This window comes from Amblyomma maculatum, chromosome 3 (assembly GCF_055883805.1).
Source record: "Amblyomma maculatum isolate TAMU_Amacu chromosome 3, ASM5588380v1, whole genome shotgun sequence".
NCBI classification, from domain to species: domain Eukaryota; kingdom Metazoa; phylum Arthropoda; class Arachnida; order Ixodida; family Ixodidae; genus Amblyomma; species Amblyomma maculatum.
Genome location: NC_139346.1, coordinates 180974320 through 180994472, shown reverse-complemented (window position 1 = coordinate 180994472; position 20153 = coordinate 180974320). Strand labels below are relative to the sequence as shown.

At 44.8% G+C, this 20153-nt stretch overlaps 1 protein-coding gene across 1 annotated transcript in view; it reads right to left on the bottom strand.

Annotated features, from left to right (window-relative positions):
* Window positions 1–7795: 7795 nt before the first annotated feature.
* Window positions 7796–20153, bottom strand: part of Trp1 (translocation protein 1) — a 32500-nt gene continuing 20142 nt past the window's right edge. Inside the window, exons 6-8 of the mRNA XM_084598836.1 lie at window positions 19249–19309; window positions 17054–17173; window positions 7796–10959 (exon numbers count right to left, since the gene is read on the bottom strand). Coding sequence (XP_084454962.1) covers window positions 10622–10959; window positions 17054–17173; window positions 19249–19309 — 519 coding nt within the window. The 3' untranslated portion in view covers window positions 7796–10621. The remainder of the gene's footprint in view (window positions 10960–17053; window positions 17174–19248; window positions 19310–20153) is intronic.

The window sequence follows — 20153 nt, the reverse complement described above, 5'->3', positions numbered from 1 at the left end:
TTTGGTACGTAGGCAGGGGTTCGCGCCATGCGGCTGTGCCCTAACCTGCCAGACCCATAGTTCGCCTTGTGCGACGGGATGCACCGAGTCGTGTCTCGTAACATTGCGAACGAGGTAGTGATAGATCCGCGGTCTTAGCATGAGCCTTTACAAAGAACATATATCATGTGAGATTTGATTTTAGGTCACTAGAAGCAGGGCCCGTATTCCTAATAAGAATTGTTTTGAGAAGTGTCGTTTTCGCTCTCACCTGATTGGTGCAAACGCCGGAAGTGGGTGTCATTCCGGTTGCGGCTATGAGCGGCAGCAGGATGCTACTGCGTTGGAGTTGCAACATCGAAGCGCCCAGCAGCACCTAGCTGCACTACTAGCTCCTATCTTCCACTGCTCTGTTCCGACAAGCGCGTGGCTCTCAGTAACAGATGTTAGTCCATGCTGCCGCCGATTTTGAGCAAGAGAAGCTACAGCTTGTTCGCACTACACTGAGCGGGAAAGATGTATACGGTCTGCACTTACTCGCTACACATAGAAAGTTCACTTCTGTGCTGAACCAGAATGGAACCGGGGACAAGTGTAGTATTTGGAACTTTACAAGTTTGCACCAATCACAAGCACACATCAGGTAGAACAGGCCGGACATGAAACTTGATTAGAGGGGTTGCTTCCGACGGCGCAGAATAGTCAAGCAGACGACATTGGCTCAAGCAGCATGATTACGCCCTCATGTTCGTTCCCTCTCCCGATTTCCGCTTTGCTTCTGGTCAGCGCCGCTGCACCGGGCAGTCGATGGTAGCAGGATGACTACATACTGTACTACATGATGTGCGGTGCTTTGTGATGCGCTATAGTAATATCACCTCAAGGTGCGCAGACCTCAGTGAAGCCTTTATTCTAGCATTTTATCGGTGACAAAACATTTTCACGACGTTTAAAAACGAATTGAACTGCAGTTCAAAAGCACGCCTTGCTTTGCATTTTACCAGGGACATTGTTATGAAGGCGGTTGTAAATATAATCAAACTGAACTGAGAGGCTCAAAAACGAAGATTGGCGCAAAGCGTGTCAATATACTGTTCCTCTTAGAAAGGGGGAAAATGTAACCATCTCAACTATACCCAGCACATTAAGGTAACTTACTTCAGCGCAGTGCTTCAGCGCCGATAGAGAGATTTAGCTTACCGTGATCCGCGATCCGCTACCGTGATCCGCCACCGCGCGTTCCAATGCGCATGCCCAGATCCCCTTGACGCCGATAGATGGCGCCACATACTTGATGTCGGCACATAGACCTGCCCCGTCGGGACCAATCAGCTTGTGCGCTCCGCGCCCACGCGCGGTAGAGGGTCGCGTTGGCGGATCGCGGATCACGTTAAGCAAAATCTCAATCTTGGCAATCCTAACTGACAATCCGGGTGGAAGTACTGATGAATGTGGACAGCGAAAAGGTTTTAGAGAAGCTGTGACACGAAGTCTGCAGCGTCTCAGGCAATCTGACTTTTTCTGCTTTCAATTCTTTCAGCACATTATTTAATTCCAGCCATAACAGCCGTGTGGCACTTGCAGACAAAGATCCAAGTCATTATACACACAGAAACGCGCAGTTAAGTAGCGCTTGACGAGCCTTACGTCAATGGTAGCCTTATAGGAAACTTACTATACCTTCCCTACCGATACAATTTTCTTTTAACGGTGAAATGGGCGCTATGAAACCAAGGACCTTTGTTGAACGACACTGGCATTCGAATGTGCAAGTGTATCGCATATGAGACGCACATAAATTATTACACTTATACACAACACCTCAGAAAGTCGTACAATTTCTGTCGCACTCACATCAACATGTTCACTTTCTTATGTTGAAAAGAATTCCTGTCGACATAGGTAAATTTAAAAGTCGTGGTAGAATAGTGATCACACGAGAGCTAAGAGACCTGCATCACCATAGGCAAAAAAGTCAGCACGACTTCGCTCTGTTTGGGTTGCAGCTATTCTCGGAAGTAATTAATCCGTGGATCATTACTCTCGAAAAAATTTAATTGAACGTCCGTCGAATTAGGTCGGACTGGGGTGCGAATTATCGAGAAACTGAACGAGGTACTTTACGTTTTCGGATAATAACAAAACGCACTAACAGGGAGCATGGAAAGGATTCGAACAAAAATGTTATTATTAACGATTTGCGTTTAAGCTCAGATGGAGCGATCTAATCTCTGAGGAAAAAAAGTAACGGATTATGCTCATTGAATCTGGATCACACGTACGCATTAACTGAAACATAACGGAAGGGAAGAAAGTTCTGTTTTTTGCTTTGCTAAAGGTGTATTTGTTAAAAAATATATATAAAGGGCATTTCTTCCTTATTTTTTGAAAGAATACAGAGCAGTCTCGTTAATCAGAACCTCGACGGGCCGTAAGAATACGGCTCGTTTACCAAGGGTTTCTTTTGCGACACTTTCCAGACGATTTGCCGGACACTGTTTCAAGCGAACCGATATAAGATCGGAAGGTTGATGAGCAAATATAATTTGAAAAGGTCGAAGGTTCTTACGTTAAAATGGACAGGGAAAAAAGGAAAAATGCACAGCGAATATCTGCTTCTCCAATGTTAAGACATCCAAATGAATGAATCCTAGTCTGTTTTATATATTTAATATTCTTTCCCTGAACAGCATGGCGCATATGGCCGCCAATTCACGCAAAAATGTCCTTAATCTATATCTTCTGCCCGAAGGAATTTTTACCAGTACCCCATGTCGGGTACACTAGAAACGCAGTGTAGAGAACATATTACTGGTGCCGGTTGACGAGCACACTGGTTGTGCCCAGTGGGTTCATTTTGTTTGGCTGGCTATTGTACGGGTGTTTGAATTTGCTTTCTACAGCCAGCTAGGTAATGTTGCGCCCAAAACGTGACAGTCCCGTTGAAATCGCAAAGCCTTCTCCGAACGAGTTGCTGTTCTGGGTGACACACTGAACGAGCTCGTCAGGATCGGGCGAAACTCCTAGCATTGAAAGCGCCCAGAAGATTAATCGTAATAAAAAGTTTTTTCTTTTTCTGGCATTTATATTACAGTGCGTTGTGGTCCTGAGTAAATGTGAAGGTGAAAGCCAAAGGCTGCCGTTGCTATATAGATCAACACCGTGTTTACAAACAAATGGGGCGCTCGCGGCGTCGCAGCCGACTGGGGGTGAAAAATAGGGTTAGCGCCCGTTGGAATACATGGGACCGAAATATTTCTAAGCAGTTTTTTTAATTTCAAGAGACACCTATGATGTCCTTATACGGTGCAGAGTAACCGTGAACATCCTAGAACAGATAGTGAAAGTATGAAATCTCATGATCGAGGCGAAGTATTTTTAAAACACCGCGAAACGTATGGGGATGCGAGTTGGGAGGACGACCCATAAAAACACAAGTAAATGCAACTTACCGCAACATTTTTCTCGTTTTGCAGAGCACCAGAAGTGGTGACCGGTCGTGAAGCGCTTTGAAGAAGTATGCTGCGTCATTGCGGATGCGGTCTACTTTTAAAACTCCCCGAATAATCTATGTTGTGAATCCAGACACCCCCAAAATGCTCGTGTAGCGAATCACGCAGTTTTGTTTACAGTCTTATATGCAGCCGCATGGAGTAAAATAGCTTGATAATACTGTCCCTCAAGTGATACATCCTACATAGAATTACATTTAAAAGGCAGCTGTCAAACGCCGTACGACAATACGGACCGAACGAGAGTCGCGCATTGCAGCAGACGACAGTGCAGCTGGCGATACCCACCGCGGCCGCCTCCAGCTCCGGAGCATCTGCTAGCGATGGTGCACTGCCGTCTGCAACTGTGCGCGGTCAGTGTATCGTGCTGTGAACGGTCCCGCAAGTCGTCAGACTTGCAGTACTTGCAAGGGAATATAGTGAGTCATGCAAAATGATGTCGGGGCGTGATACAAGACGTTCACCAAAAAATGAGAAGGGTTCAACGCTCCTGAACCGAGTAAAATGTTGCGGTAAGTTGTCTTTACATGTGTTTCTATGGGTCGCCCTTCCAACTCGCGCCCGTATACGTTTCGCGGTATTTTAAAAATACTTCGCCTCGTAAATGAGATTTCATACTTTTGTGATATGTTATAGGATGTTCACGGTTGCTTTGTACCGAATAACGAGATCATAGATGCGCCGTGAAATTCGAAAATTGCTTTGAAATTTTTCGGGTCCATGTATTCCTATGGGTGCTAAGCCTAGTTTTCACCCCCAACCGGCCCAGCACGACGACAGAAGCGCCACCGCATCGCGCTTACTTCACAGATCGGTGTTGGTCTATATAGCAAAAAAGTAACTTAAGTTGCAACATTTCTATGCTATCCAGGAAGCTATACGTCTGGATAATGAAACGCATTTTGAAAAAGTGACTCGCTTATTAAAAAAACATTATTTCTGGTACGTTGCAAAGAAAACATACCCGCGCTTTTTCCTTTTTTTTTAAATGAGGCGTAATACATTCGGATATAGACCTTTGCAACGAGGGCCCCCTGGGCGTCCCCATATTGCTCGCTGGGCTGTTGTGTGCGCCTGACGTCAACATGGTGGAGGCGGCAGCGGAACCGGTTTACAACAGTCCAGAGAGGAGGCGTTTCGAAAACCTCCTCGCCCAATGCAAAGGTCTTCACGTAGGTCTTCACCTTCACGTAGTACCCGCCTAAGACTTGCTAAATAAATTATAGCCAAAATTTTCTCATTTATTTAAGTTTCGCCAGCCGAGTGATGACTGTGACGTCATTGACCGGTATGTGATGCCTAACAGCGGATAATCGCTGCTTCCTCGTTTTAATTCACTGAGACGCTACCGACGGTCTGCCTCAACTGCCGAAATTACAGCTAGTGTAGCAGCACAGATTATATGACAGTTCTCTTGATCCCTTCGCCTTTTCGCCACTCCTCCTTGGAGCGGGGGCGTGTACACGGAACTCACAACATGACATCGTCCTCCTGCACCTATCACAGTTTCCAAATCAAATTGCAGCGAAACGAACTTTTCGCAGGCAAAAGCATTAATGGCCCAATGTGTGGCAAAGCTGTGTTCTGCTAAGTTTGATGGCACGCCATCGAAACAGATGGTTTGGAGCGATCTTGGAGAAGTATTGCGTTTTGGAGCAGGATGGAGCAGGGTAAGCAGTTTAGAGCAGAATGCAGCCCTTGCATCCCTGAATGCCACATGATCATGCGATCATGGTTCCGTTTTAGAGCGCGGCTCTTACACGCCCTTTCTTGTTTCGACCCGCATCGCCATCGCCCTCGAGGCGGCGAAGAGCCAAGATCTCGACGTTGCCACATGGGAGACCTAGGCCCGGTCGCGTTAAGTCCTGCCGAAAACAAATAAAGTTATCACTCCCTCCCTCCCTCCCTCACTGCAGAGATCCCCCCGCACTACTCAATCGAGAGCTTCCGAGTTCTCTCCTACATCGGTCCGCCTTTCCTCCACACCTCCTCTTCTTGAACGGATCTTTGGTAGCCGTCAGTGACCGAGCTAAGGGGCCGCTAGGGCAGCTAGTGGGCTATTGAGTTTGAAATTTTGCGTCTCCGATTCGGCAACACCGGTGCAGATGTTTAGGAATCCGTTTCCTGCATTGGAGAAATGCGAAAGAATGTGCGTTGGCTGCTCTACTAAGTAGCTCCTAGAGTGATGTGGCACAGCCCTTCTGAGTCTCATGACTCAGCACTTTTGCCAGTCATGACTAGCCGCTAGTCATGGCCATGACTGAATGATTTACTAAACTCATGGACTCCACAGGCACATTGGATCTGACTGACTCATGACTAAACTATGACTCAATGGCATGACTAGGCATGAAATTACATTTATGTTTGGTTGGTGGGGTTTAATGTCCCAAAGCGACTCTGACATTTATATGCCACTTGTCATTACATACACATTCATGACTGCCAGTCTCATCTTAACGTGACGCCATATCACGCGTTACATTTTTCATATTTTGATTCCACTTTTTGCTTCACGTTTTGCAGACACGTTTTCGCAAACAGCCAAGTAATTCTTTTGCCTTAATTGTTGACAGGAAAGGAAAGGCGCTGTACTGTCAGGCTTCTGTGTACACCTAAACCGCGCTGTAAGGCAGGGTAGTGAAAATGAAACAAGAGGAGCCCTAGCGGAGGGCTACTGAGTAATTTCGACCACCAGGAGATCCATAACGTGCACTGACATCGCACAGCACACGGATGCCTCTCCGTTTCACCTCCTTATCAAACGTAGTCGCCGGCGGTCGGGTTCGAAGCTGGGTACTCTGGCAAAGTAGTCGAGCATCTTAACCACTGCGCCACCGCGGCGGGGCTCAGTTAATTGATCAATTACACATTAACTTTTTATTAATTCTAATTTTAAGATTCTGTTTTCATTGAGCATTCTAACACCTTTGATTCCGCGTTTTCTCAATTATATAATTATTTCAATTCGTTATTGGTCAATCACACATAAATATTGCCAATCAGAATCAAGCACTGGCTTCTCATTCTGAGCAATTTGACACCTTTGAAGCCCCATTTCCCCATTTTTAACATTAATAATTTAAAATAATGAATTAACCAACTAAACACACATTTATAATTGGCATCAACACGCATTGCCTTTTCATCCTTAGCATTGTAACACCATTGAGCCTCCTTTTCCGAATTTTTTCAATTTTCAGGTGTCCAGGTGTCCACAGAAAAATGTGTCAGATACTTGCCTTTCCTTTCTGCTACTACACTGCGATGCAGACTTGCATTGCAATAAGAGACTTTTTCCCAATCCTTTAGAAACTTTTTCCTTTATAATCCTATCAAGCTTTTACTGAACTGTATCGATGCGTTTTAATGAAGCGATGCATGCCGGGTAATCCACCATGTTGTTGACAGCAGAGGGCGGGCAGCGCAACGAGGATGAATTGACCGAGTGCCTTGTCGTTTTTCGACGGTCCACCGAGCAAACACACGGCTTTTCATGCACTGACCATACGTGCATGTAAGATGTTGGCAGATTCCTGAGGAACGTATGCGTCGACACTATGCCCGAAAAATTGGGCACGCTATGAAGAAATGCAGTTGCAGTACTGCGCGGACCTGTTCAAACTATGCGCGGTCGACTCACAGCCCTATGCGTCCGGACCTGTGGCCGCCCGTCGGCCTCGCCGAAATTCATGATGTCTAGCTCTGGCGACTAGTTTTATACTTGCTCGAATTGGCGTCGATCTCTTGTCTGTTGGCTCGTGCGAGCCATTCGCGTCGGCGGTGCTAGAGGGACACTTTGCCTTCTCGCACTCTTGCAGATGTTTTGGAATCGTTTAGAACCCGCAGTCGGCCTGTCCAATCGCACCCACCTTGGTAGCTGGAACCCCTTATTACCAAGCCAAGATTTACACCCTTTTTAAACTGCAGCAGTGGTGCAGAGGTAAAGGGCACTTGGCGGCTCTGCCCAAAAATGTGGGACCGAATCCAGGCCGCGGTGCGGTGGCCGCTTTTCGATGGCGGCAAAAAGCAAGGTGCCCATGTGCTGTGCGATGTCAGTGCACAGTGAAGAAGTCCAGGTAGTAGCCTAAATTTTCGGAGCCCTCCACTACAGCGTCTTTGTCGCTTTGAGACATTAAACACCATGAACCCAACTAAACCAAACCACTTGCACCCTTTCCCTCATAGAGAGCAAGATACAGTATCCTCAACTAAATTCAATGCCTGGCACCCTCGTTGATGAAGCTGTCTGCTTGTTTTTACCACTGAAGCGAGAACAAGGAAATGCTGCTGCTGTGAACACATATTTATATACACAGTTTTATTCCTATTGAAGTGTACCCAATGCCCGACACGTTTCCACTCCTTAATGCTGGTGCTCTCAAGCTTACAAAAATGACTTGTCATAGTGGACGTACGTGCTAAAAGAATGCCCAGGTAGGAAAGGAAGTTAAACAAAACAGAACATTTTTCAGATAATTCTCAAAACAACTTTCCTGCATAATATGCCAAAAGGACGGCGTTTTTTCTTGCATTGCAAATGTGCTAGATGCAGAAGTGTTCGGTAGAGATGATCTGTGTCAAATAATGCTCATTGCACACATTAAAAATTAAATATGACCACAGTACTGAAGACAGCCAAAATTCCAAACGGAACCTAAGAATGCTAAAATAAAATAAAAAGAGCCTATCACAATAACAAGGACTTTTGGCCCCTGTAGGCAACAGAAATTTTCCTTTTAGATGGGCACAGCTTCCAGAACAAAGAGATTCGTGGCAAACACAAATCTTGAGCTTCTGATTGTTCTTGGTTTGTGAAGTCTGCAAGTCTGCAATGACTGCAAACTAATTGAAATAATAAGAAATACGAATTCAATGCATATGCTTCCCAGATGGCTAGGTGCTAAGAAAATATTCATACTATATTACCATTTAAAACAACCCAATAATATCCAGTATGCATCAATTGCCACATACTTACCGTTAGGAACTCCTAACTTAATTGGCCTGCCAAAAGTGCAAATTTTTACCCTTGTAAAGTTCTTGCACTTTGTAAAACTCCTGGCCTGAAGAGGCAATGATTTGACTTTTATGACACAAAAATGCAATCACAGATGCCGAATCAGACAAGCTCAAGTAGTTAACTAACGGGACATTCTCTAAAATCATGAACTCAACCCCATTAAATTCCTTGCTTGCTGTGTCATCTCAGTGCAGTCATGAAGTATAGTGACATGCATACGCTAGACTTGAAGCAATACACTTGAAAAACACATTCTTGCACATTGAAAAAAAAAAAAAAATTGTGACACCACCACAAATGGTAAAATCCTTGCCAGTGAACACCTCAATTCATGTGACTAAGTTGGTGTCATGTTGGTGTCATTGTAAGAAACAAACCAAGCCAAAACAACACTTTGCTGGTCACGCTGGTAAGGGCATCTTTCTTGTGTGCTATTCTGCTTCTCGCAGAAGTGGCAACAACTGTGCAAAAATGCAATGAAGCCAACAACCATCCAGTACAACACTCTGTTCCGTTTCCAGATTGCAGTGGAAGCACAGAGCACCTATGCCGCAACATCCAGTTGTAGATACAGTACATACAAGCGACCCTCATGAATGCACTGAGACGCGTGCGCCTTTGACCTTGTTCAAATAAAAAAAAGGAAAAAACAAAAAAACAAACTTGGAATGTAAAATCTCAGATTCTTTGCATAGCGACTAATTTGCTTCACCAGAAGGTAAGAAGACTTTTTGCGAGTATGACAATACACTAAGAACCACAGCTACATACTGTTAGGCATCCGGCAAGTGTGCAGGTATTTGTCCATTTACTGAGGATATTTTAAGCCCATCCTTGTGACAAAACACAGCTCCCCAAAAAACACGCTAGCAAAGACATGTAATCAGATACAAATAAAAAATAAAGATGGACGTGAATACTGAGCTGCAAAGGGCAGCCCCAACACAGTGAAGAAACTCTAGCTTTTTTGAATTAGTATGAAATGATAACATAAATGTTAGGAACTATCCGTACACCTCAGAGAAGATTATTGTTGCGTTCTGGCAAACTGTTATGAAACAAGGTACTACTATGTGACAAATTTGCTCTTGATGACAGAGTCACACAAGACTGCTTTCACAGGTAGCAGGAAGTAGACACTAGAAAACGATTCCCACAAGACTTTTTTCCCCACTATTTGCAGCATAAAAGATAAATGAGAACTGAGAAATCAATAAAGGAATAGAAACTCAAATACTAAGATGAAAAAAAAAGCACAGCTGCTGCAAAGCCACCCTTCTTTGCTTTGATACAGCAGCCTTTTATGCCCCAACCTTGCTACATTTCATACACTCCCACAAAGGCGGCATATTTTCTTGTACGGCCTTGAATACTGCATGTGGGATGACTGAGCTATAACTTCCAGTTCTGCAACCCAGAACTGTGCCATACTCCTTTTCAATTTCTCACTGAAACAAAGCAGAAAAGCAGACTTCATGCAAGGTGCCAAAGGATAATTCATGGAAGTGGAAACCAGATCGACTCTACACAGATAGTACACAGATAGTCTGGACAGATAGTACTACGGCACATTCATGGCCCAGATATGTAAAGAGAATGTATCGGTGTCAAGACGCTGCCAATTAAAGCTAGGTTTAATAAAGAAAACAGCTCTGCCTAGAAATGGTTCATGCTTATGATGCTGCTCTAAAACATTCCACAACATCTCGGGTTCCCCCAATATCGTACCTTAAAGTGCCAGCAGCCCTCCCACAATTTCACTGATAACATTTGCTCATCCAATCGCAGCACAATTCCCACGCTCTCCTGCACATGGTCCACAGCAACCAGAGACCCCGACTAACCAAAGCTGCCCCACTTTGATGCGGCTACGCAGTCATGGGGTGCGCAACGCTCACTTGCATACATTTCCAGTACCGAAAATTTGAAAGATGCACAGTCCAAACAAAAGCATATACGGTACACTAGACATCAGTGCTGCAGCTGAGCAGGATATTTTTATCGTCCACAAGCAACACTTCTCCAATTGCGGCAAACCTTGCTCCACAAGGCCTGAACCCCCGGTTTGCACCCGTCCGACCCACCCGTCAGGGTGGTGCCCTCCACATCAGGACTGCTTCTCCTTGCTGCCTTCGACGGGACTGTCGAGGAGCTCGAAACCGTTGCTGTCGGGCTGCTCCCCGCCATGGTCCGAGGAGCGTTTCTCTTCCGCATCCTCGCTCGCTGAGTGGTCGCCGGAACCTTTGCCGCCGCTGTCGTCCTGTTTCTTTTTCTTGGATTTGCTGTCTTTGCTGTCCTTGCTGCTGCCAGGGCCTCGGTACTCGTACTGGTAGATGGGCCAAAATGATTCGAGGAAACCAACGTCTTCGGTCAGCTTTGGCAGTAGCCAGAAGTGGTGCCGACCGAGGGTGCACGCCCAGATAATCACGAACAGCACTTGGCGCACTGCGCACAAGATGGGAGGGAGAGAAAGGGAAAGATAAGGTGAGTGCGGAGGGCTATAAGCTGTCAAGCAGAGCCAAGCTGCCCAAGAGCACTGCTGAAAAGCAACAGGACAACTTTGAAATACGATTAGAATACATGCTCGGAGATGAAAAGGGGTCGCGTAAGCAAGAACATGGCTGCCCAGCTGAGAAAGGGGCAAGCAAGAGCACTGGAAGCAGTACAGCATAACTGACTTGAGCCAGGCTATAACCAGCAAATTTATCTCAAGTTTACAAAAACTGTGTGCATTCCGTGTGAAAACCAAACTTTGAAATCAAATGTGCTAAAAATGACTAGCGCTTGCATTGATCTTGATCTTAATTATAATCAGTGAATGCTAACATACTCACATCTACAAAAGCCTGTTTTCTCTTTGCAAAAAGGCCAAAAAAAGGTCTTTTCCTAGCAGATGATTAATATTGTAGAAGGGTATGTGGAGCTTAACAACCTGATACTGCATGTATGTTATTACAGCCATGGTAGAGGACAGCTATAAATTAATTTAGACCAATTACAGACCAGTTACTAATTACTTGCATCGACACTGCACAGCATATGGCGCAAGTTTTGCAATTTATGTGCCGTATGAACACTACGAATGTGATGTTCATTCACTACATGCCACGAGGTAACTGATCTGTGCAAGAAAAGGGTGTCAAAGATTTTTAGACGTTCGTAATTTGATCACCACCAGTAAAAGTAAGTGACCCATTACTGTGAGAGCTAATGAGTCTTTCTACAGACACATTTAAGGCTTGTGTAATTCAGGCATGGTTTGGCTTACATCGTTTGCTATGAAGGATGAAGGCTATGAAGGATGTCACAGTGGGTGGTTACGGATGTTTCAACCAGCTAGCAGAAAAGCGGCCACTGTGACCAGATACGATATCGCGTCCTTCGGTTCGGCAGTCAAACACCCTAACCCCTGAGGTACCGTGGTGAGGCAAATTCAGGTATGACTGCACACAGATTCAACCTAGGCCTAGCAAGTTGAGAAAAAAATTTTTCTTCCTAAAGTGCAAATATCTTTTTGCCACATATTTTCTTCAATTGTCCCGACATCAAAAGGCAGTCTTGGTTTCCACAGTCAATTTATTGTTCTTGAAAAATTGATGCCCGATATTTGCAGATCAGTAAGTGTAAAAATTATGATTAAACACATTTTCTGCTCCCAGCAGCCATCAATCGCACTGAACTCAAGGCAGTTGCTCGTGTTATCACTTGGCATGGTTCCCTCGATGTACAGTGGTGAGCAGCCCTGTCTAGAGAGCGCCGACAGTGCTCTGCGGTGCAAGTCGGTGCTATCTAACGTTAGGCTCTGGGTACTAGATATGTGCCCCATGCGCATGAGCAGCCAAAATAAAGTGGTGAATGCGCGTGGCTTGTAGGCATCCCTTCCGCTCAGTGCTTGCGCCTCACACCATCACGGCTGGGCTGAATGATATGCAACAGACGCCAGGAAAACTAATGCGTTTGGCGCGAATCACAAGGTGGCTAGGCAATCAAGTGCAAGTGATATTGGCCGATGGCGCGTTTCAAAAGCACCAGGCTAAGAGTGCGACAATTAGGTCTAGTTGGTTTTTTGGTGTCTATTTTCGTCCTGTCCGCATAAGACTAGCAGGTTACCATCACGCACCATGCACTACCGTCGTATTGGTTAATGGTGTGTCTTTATGCTGTGCTGTCAGCTACAAGGGACGCCGCATTTGGCGGGTGGTGCGTAAGCACAAACGTGCGATCATCCACTATCACTGGCGCTTGCTTGACGGGCCATCTCGTTACACTTGTGAAACATGGCGGCATGGCGATGCTCTGACCATCGTAATAGCGTCTGAAATGCAGGCAGTGCGGCCCTAGCAGCACGAAACAAACTCTTAAGGATGGACAAGGAAGATATGATACCACGGGAGAAGCGATGAGCAGGCATTACTCTGTTCTCGCCGCACATGTGTACGGTACGTAAACTCAAACCCACAGCCTAATTTTAAATGGCCCTGCCTAGCACCACAGAGCCCCGTTGCCATGCTTAGGCAGGGCTACTCACCACTGTAAGTGTTGGATCTATGGCCAACCAGAGATCAGCAGCAGAAGCATCCTACCACATTTTCTATTCTTTTTTTTTTGCTAATGTGAGCAGCTCCCGTGCAACACAAACCAGTGTAGTGTACCTTAGTGCTGGCACTAAAAGAAAGGCAAAGGTGTATGACAAATGAAGGTGCTAATGGCCACAGAGTTCTTTCTGCTGCACCTTGAACCTTTGACTGGTCAAATGCTGGCAGGATTTGACAATGTATCCAAGTGAGACACAGTCAAACCTTGTTACTACAAACACCGCATTAAAAACAAATTTCAATAAGGTGCAGAATTCAGAGTATGCTATTTATTTTTTCTTCTATAATCAAGGTATTATGAATTCGGCTAAAATTAAGAGCGTCACAACTCTTGTGTGAAAGAGAAACCACCATTGCTGTGTGTATGCTATGGGCTATGGCTATCATCATCACCATATCTAGTGCCGTGCCAACTCCTAGCGCCACCACAAAGCTGTGGTTTAAGTAGCCCAAAAGCCTAGCTGCCTGCCTTTTTTTTCTCTGTGTTGTATGCTGTTTGCAGGTCGGTCGTTTGTGCCATTCGCGGGTGCAGGCAGAAATGTTTGTTGCAGATGACCTTATTGCAAATTTTGTGTGAGATCTGACAATGAATGCAGCCAGAGATGGTGCCAAGAAGAACCTCTAATGCAGCTTTTGCTGCAGAAAAAAAAGTGGCCATACTGCAAGAAACTGACACAGGGAAAGAGCAAGTCGATCTCTGCAGAGAGCATGGGATTGCCCTATTGATCATCACAATCATTTTGGAAAACCGATACAAGATCGTCAATTTTCACTGAACACTGAAGATGAGGTCGTATCGAACTCTACTCTTTATAATGCATGCACAAAGTCTTTATCGCTTGGTGCAATGAGGCACCTTATGAGTTGTTAAGCAAAGTGGAAGGTGTAGAGATTTTATTCGGTCATGTGTGCTGCACATGGCAAAAGAGCATAACTGATCTCTTAAAGGCCCACTGTCCACCCTCCGGTCGAAAATATTTTCTTCCCCGGTGACTGTGAGACTTCGCCCCTAGAACGCAAGGCCGCAAAATGTTTTTGAAAAGAGTAACTAATAACGCAGTTACAGCCACCGTAATCACCCGATTCTATCATGCCTCTCTCCTTCCGTTCCCTCGCAAAGGTTTTTCACTCTCCTGCCCGAGGTCGTCTAGCCTCCGCAATACAAATTCCCCTTCCTCCTCCGCGTTTGGCGGGAGGTGGGGCGTGGCTTTTCGCGAGCGCAAAAAAAAAAAAAAAAAAAAAAAAAAAACCCGGTCGAGGGAGCGCGCGCCGCTGGATTGTCTGGTCGTGGCGAGGGAAAAGCGCGCTGCGAGCGGTAGACACCCATCCTTCTCCCGTCAGTCAGCGAGACGAACCAGTGGACATCGTTCCCGGTACGTACGTTATTGCTGTGGCCCGTCGGGCCAGCGCAGGAAACGGGGAAGCTGGCTTCCCAGAGGAGAGCATGAGAGAGCTTTGAATTGTATTTTCGATGCTTTGCGGCTGTAGCATTTTGCACAGACTATCTCCGGTACCTGATCGAAACACTGGGCTCCTTTGCTTAAAAGGGCCTTCCCTGGACAGTGGCCCTTTAAAGTAAAGCAGCTTTGAAGTTAGTGCAATACTTTGCTTGTCTGTACATGTATCTACCGCCAAAGCATGTCATTTCTGTACCTAGGTTTGACCACTGGCTTATAACTGCATTACAATATTTCAAAATAATGAATGATATTTGGCGATGGTCTCAAGTGATTCGTTATAATGACATTTTACAGTACCATGCCCTGACAAAATGTCAAACCTATAGGCTAACACTGCTGCTGACGCTGTTATTTCCACTGATTTCCAGTACAGCATGCTTCAGTATGTGAATGTGATTCTTATGCAAATAGAAATAGTACAGTGAAGGCTTGCTGATATGTTTTAAAACAAAATGTGATTAAGTATTTTGGAAACAGGCATTACCCAAGGCTCTTCATTTTGAAGAAATGTAACTAGTGAATGCAGTACAAAGGCTTTTTTTTTTTTTGCAATGACTGCACTTGATAATGAAATTTGCTCCCCAGACCTACCCCAATCGCGCATCAATGCATCGTCATAGTTTTCAGATAGCCTTTCCTCTTAGGTGCCGGAAAGCGATCGCATAGTTTCTTCTTTTCATGTCACGTCCCAGCAGCAAAGGCCACCAGGACATTTTCTTCCCTATCCTTTGTTTCTCTCCTAAGCATTGTAGAGAAGCCATTATAGCACGTGCTTGGTATTCCATCTTTAAAGTGGAGCGACTGCCAAGTTCCGCTGACTTATATGTTTGCACATGCATAGTTGGTCGCTAAGCATATTGCGTGAAAAGAATTTGCCAAAATTTTAAGCACTGTAGCTGGAAAACAGAGTTACTCAGGAGAAAAATGGGATTTTCAATCCCCAGAATGTTGGGTACATGACTTGAAAATCGCATGAAGCAGGTATATATAAGCAAGTTTTACTGTATTTTACTTTCTGCTGACAATGCATTATTGTACGGCTTGAGCACGTCTATTTCCACTTCACGAGAACATCTTGTTCATGCAACTGCACAGCCTCGCATGGGAACATAGAAGCGAAGCTGTTTCATCCATGTCCGCATGTTTGTTTCGGTATTTTTGTAACACCATTTCAGCCGCAACAACCCTGAAGGAACATAATCCAATGCCCCCACATACTTTCTGCGAACATTGATCTTGAAGGCATGTCAGGTTTAAGATACCAGAGCTGCTCCTATGCGACATGAGAGATGCTATGGTGACGAGCATTGGATCCATTTCATCCACCCTGGATATTTTTACCATGCACTAACACTGTACAGCACACTGGTCTCTTCTTCATTTTTATCCCATTAAGCTGCAGGCACTACACTTCTCATATTCTTGTGCACAGCAGCTACATGCCAGTTAAAAAGTGACCATGGTGGGTATAAATTTTTATCTTGAATAATTTCAGTCATTTATCCGCAGGGTAAGAGAGCGATTGATCAGAGCAGGCGGTTCTCAGAATGATTATTACAATGACGATATAATATGTGGCTTGGCTACGACTGTCACCGGACTGTCAACAGCCAAACAGCCAGAATTGATCAGTACAATAATTGGAGCAGGTTTTAGGTAACAAGGCAATGGGGCCAGTAGGCGTTTCATCTCCAGAAGATTTTTTTAAAGCAAAATGTAGGGTGCATTACGGACTGACTTAAGTACACGGGACAGGGCGTAAACTGGGCATGCCGAATATGACAATGGAAATTCAGGGATAGCTAGGCTAACAGTGCTGCTGGTCCCCATGTGTGTAAGTGAGGTTGAGGAACGGATGTGTGGGGTTTAGATGACAGACACCCCGTCACAACACCTGCTCCTCTTCCAATGTTCATGTGGAAAATTGAGAGTCATGACGGTGTACACTAAAACAGCTAGAACTGTAAAACTTGCTGCACGTCCACCTTTGGGAAAATACGAATCTCAGCCACAGCAAGGTGCTAAAAAATGCTGATTCTCGTTGGAGTATATAGTAACTCTATGTAGGGGCATGGAATAAGGATATGGCATGGGGTTATGCAGGCATGGATCTTTTGGAGGAGGCAGTCTTTTTGCATTATGTATCCCTAACCTTTTCATTAAGAAAAAAAAAATAATAAGCAAGGTTTATTGTGGTTTTCCTGTTAAAAATTCTCACACGCACGAACGCGAATCTACCCAGGTTGGGTGGGTTATGCAACCAAATGTAAAATTTAAACCTTTGAATTTAGAAGTCCCTCAGTACGATGAAATTTATGTTTTTCCCACCTCAAGCAGGCAAATACATCTCAGGCTGAAAGCTTTCCCGACCAAATGAAACTGTGCCTAGGTCGCTTGTGCCGTACTGACAAGCAAAAAAGAAAAGCTTCCCTGCTGCAGTCGGCATGGGCTGTAAAAAGAGACGGGAATAGTGGGTGTACTCACGGAAAGCAAGAGAGATGATGACACCCAGCAGGAAAGCAGTGGCCACACTCAGGTAGTAGACGTAGTCTCGCACCGTCCGAGGCCACAGAGGGAACAGACACACCGCAACGGCACCCACCACTGCAGTCATACACAATCACTACAGTTGCAGTGACAACGTGCAAACCTGCTTAAAGTGTTGGCCCACTAACGAGCTTAAGAAGCCTATCACGTGCCCCTGGGCCTAACCTGCAGCACTAATTCGGAACTTCTCATAAGAAAGCTCTTTCCTCTACATCACTCAAACACTTCTCCGAGCAAAACGGAACACTTTTATAATTGTGCAAACAGCGCTCAGTTTTTTGCCAGGAAAGATTTACTTTCACTATGCTATTTTTAGAGTTCAAGGAAGATCAAATCCAATCAAGGCAGCCACTGCCATTATCCACAGCACTGTTTTTTTTTTTTCTTTTTCTTTTTTTTTGCTGTTAAGGTCTCTTTAAATTTATCAAACTGATTGCTAATGAAACACTGAGGGTTCTGAGTTTGTTTCTCTAGGAATTGACCACAACACTTTAATAGTCAGTGCAACAGTGGCCTGGTGACACTATTACAACTGCAGATACAGTCATGCACCGCAAACCTGAATGCAAGTTCCTTTATATTGTGACAGATCATAAGAACATAAAACTGGCAGTGGTGTGGGATATGGAGCCCTCGTGCTGGGCTGGCAGCCATTACTTGTTGACGCAAGCCCTTACAATATGCCCAAGCAAGCTGGCCATAAACATCTTCACTGAAAGAAATGCACCAAAAGAGAAAGTAATATAAACTCTCTACTTCCCCTCGCTATCTTCTCCCTATCCCCTTTTCCTTCCCGCCGGCCGCAGCTCAAGTGCTTCAGTTTTTTAGATAGCAGTTGCCGCGGCCGGCAATACTCTTTTCCTTCTTTTTGATTATTTAAAAAAAAAAATAAATCAACCACTACCACCACCACCCCCCCTCGTATGTAACCGACCACACAGCGTGGCCTCCAGAAACGAAGCCTCTTGGGCTCTGTACTTTTCATTAACAGGTTATAAGGTTTAACGCATCAAAGCAACCAAGTATACGAGAAATGCACTTTCCGTCATGATGAACTCAGTTTTGATGAATCCTCATGTAAGATGAGCAGTGCCAGACGATTGGTCGTTTTCCCATATAGTAACTGATATGTAACAATACCGGTTATCTATTGTGTTCGGTTACTACATCGTTTACTATGTAGTTCAAAATCCCTTGAAGGTGACAGGAATCCTCCTCATTAGCGCCTCTGAAAGGTGGGGCTTAGGAGAGATGCAATACAGGTGCCATTACACAGCTTAGGAACAAATCCTTAAATGTTCTACTTTTCAGTTGTCTTATGTTTGCAGGGTACAACATCCCAAAGCGACTCAGGCTATAAGATGCCGTAATGGAAGACGCCGGAAATTTCAACCACCTGGGTTCTTTAAAGTTCACTGACCATCGAACAGCCCGCGGACGCCACTTTGCTTCGCCTCCATTGAAATGCAGCCATCGGTGGTCAGGGTCGAACCCGGGTAAACTGTCTACTTTTAATAAAGGTGTGTATCCACTACATCCAGCACAAGCCTGACCACTAAAGTAGCAAATACAGTTAGGGATATCCAGGAAACATTTATTTGCACTAATACCAGCTCCTTCCTAGACCTCGAAGTAAAACTGCCTCATTTCTTCATCCCGTAATCTATGTGGCACACCTGGCCACAAAACGTGAATAAATGATGTGACCAAATGGCACAGCGAATGCATTGATTATGCAATACCTAATAAAGACCTTCATTCAAGTTCTCAAGTCTGACCAGAAAAAGTTAAAACTATTACTGATACCAAAGAATCAGTGGCATCTGAATGCACAGGTTTTCTGTCGTCTCCTGAGTGAACAACTGCTACCCAAGTGTCAGTTGAACTAGCGAAGCTCGCCACATTCTTTTGCAATTTCACCTGCCTCATCTCAGCAGGACAAAAAAACAAACAAATGCATGGTCACATATGTTCCACAATGTGGCCTATTAGGTTCATACCAGGTCTTTCAGACGTCACCTACTTACCAGGGATATTCAAGAATTTTTTATAGAATATGTACAATTAATTTCAAACAAGCCAAAGTTCAAACAAACTTTGCCATGAAAGGGTTAATAGTATATGTGGCTTACCTAGTAATGTCCCAATGATCCATGCTTTCAGTGGTACTGGATCATATATCCACACGTACGGCTGCCATCGGGAATAGTAGAGGAAAAGGAAGACAACACAGCTCACTTAGATTCAAAAGTGCCTCAGTAAAGCAAAGACCAATATACACCAATACGCAGTAGCTAAAATATAGTACCAATATACAGTAGCCAATAGAATTTCTCGGCACCAAAGATACAGACTTGATAATTTTGGACTGCACTGAAGGACCATCATGCGCGTTATAGGAACATGTACACAATGATGACCATAATTTTGGACTCTTTGCTAAAAGTTAAATTTCTTGATTTTGGACCAAAATAAAATGCCAGTGGTACAGTGCAATCCACTTATAACGTTATTGAGAAAAACGAAAAATATGACTGTTATAACCGATTATCGTTATATCTAGAGAGGTGAAAAACAAAACAGCACACTCATTGTTTGCTTGCAAGCGATAAATGGATTGGGTCGAAGAAAACAACAGAGATGTTTCAAGACTACAGGACACAAAAAGCCATAAAATAACTTCAGCATGTTAAAACTTAGAGATCAGAAAATTGTCCTTGAATGAGCAGAAGCTGAAGTTTGACAATCACTGTGTGCATTTCGGCCAGCTGTTGCACATACTGCGCTAACGACAGTCTTTCCGCGTGCCCAAAACCGATCAGCTACTGGATGGACAGCAGGTCACGTTGTGATGACAGTGGAGCCTTGGTAGCGGTGTCATCGCCATCGTTCTTACTGTTGCTATTATCGGAAATTCCGATCAATCTGCTGCTCCACATCGCCTTAAGCTTAGTCGGCGTCAACTTTCATGAACGCACAATCGGATGATGGCAATGGGGCCGCACCCTTTGCGCAGCAGCCGCCGAGCAAAACCTCC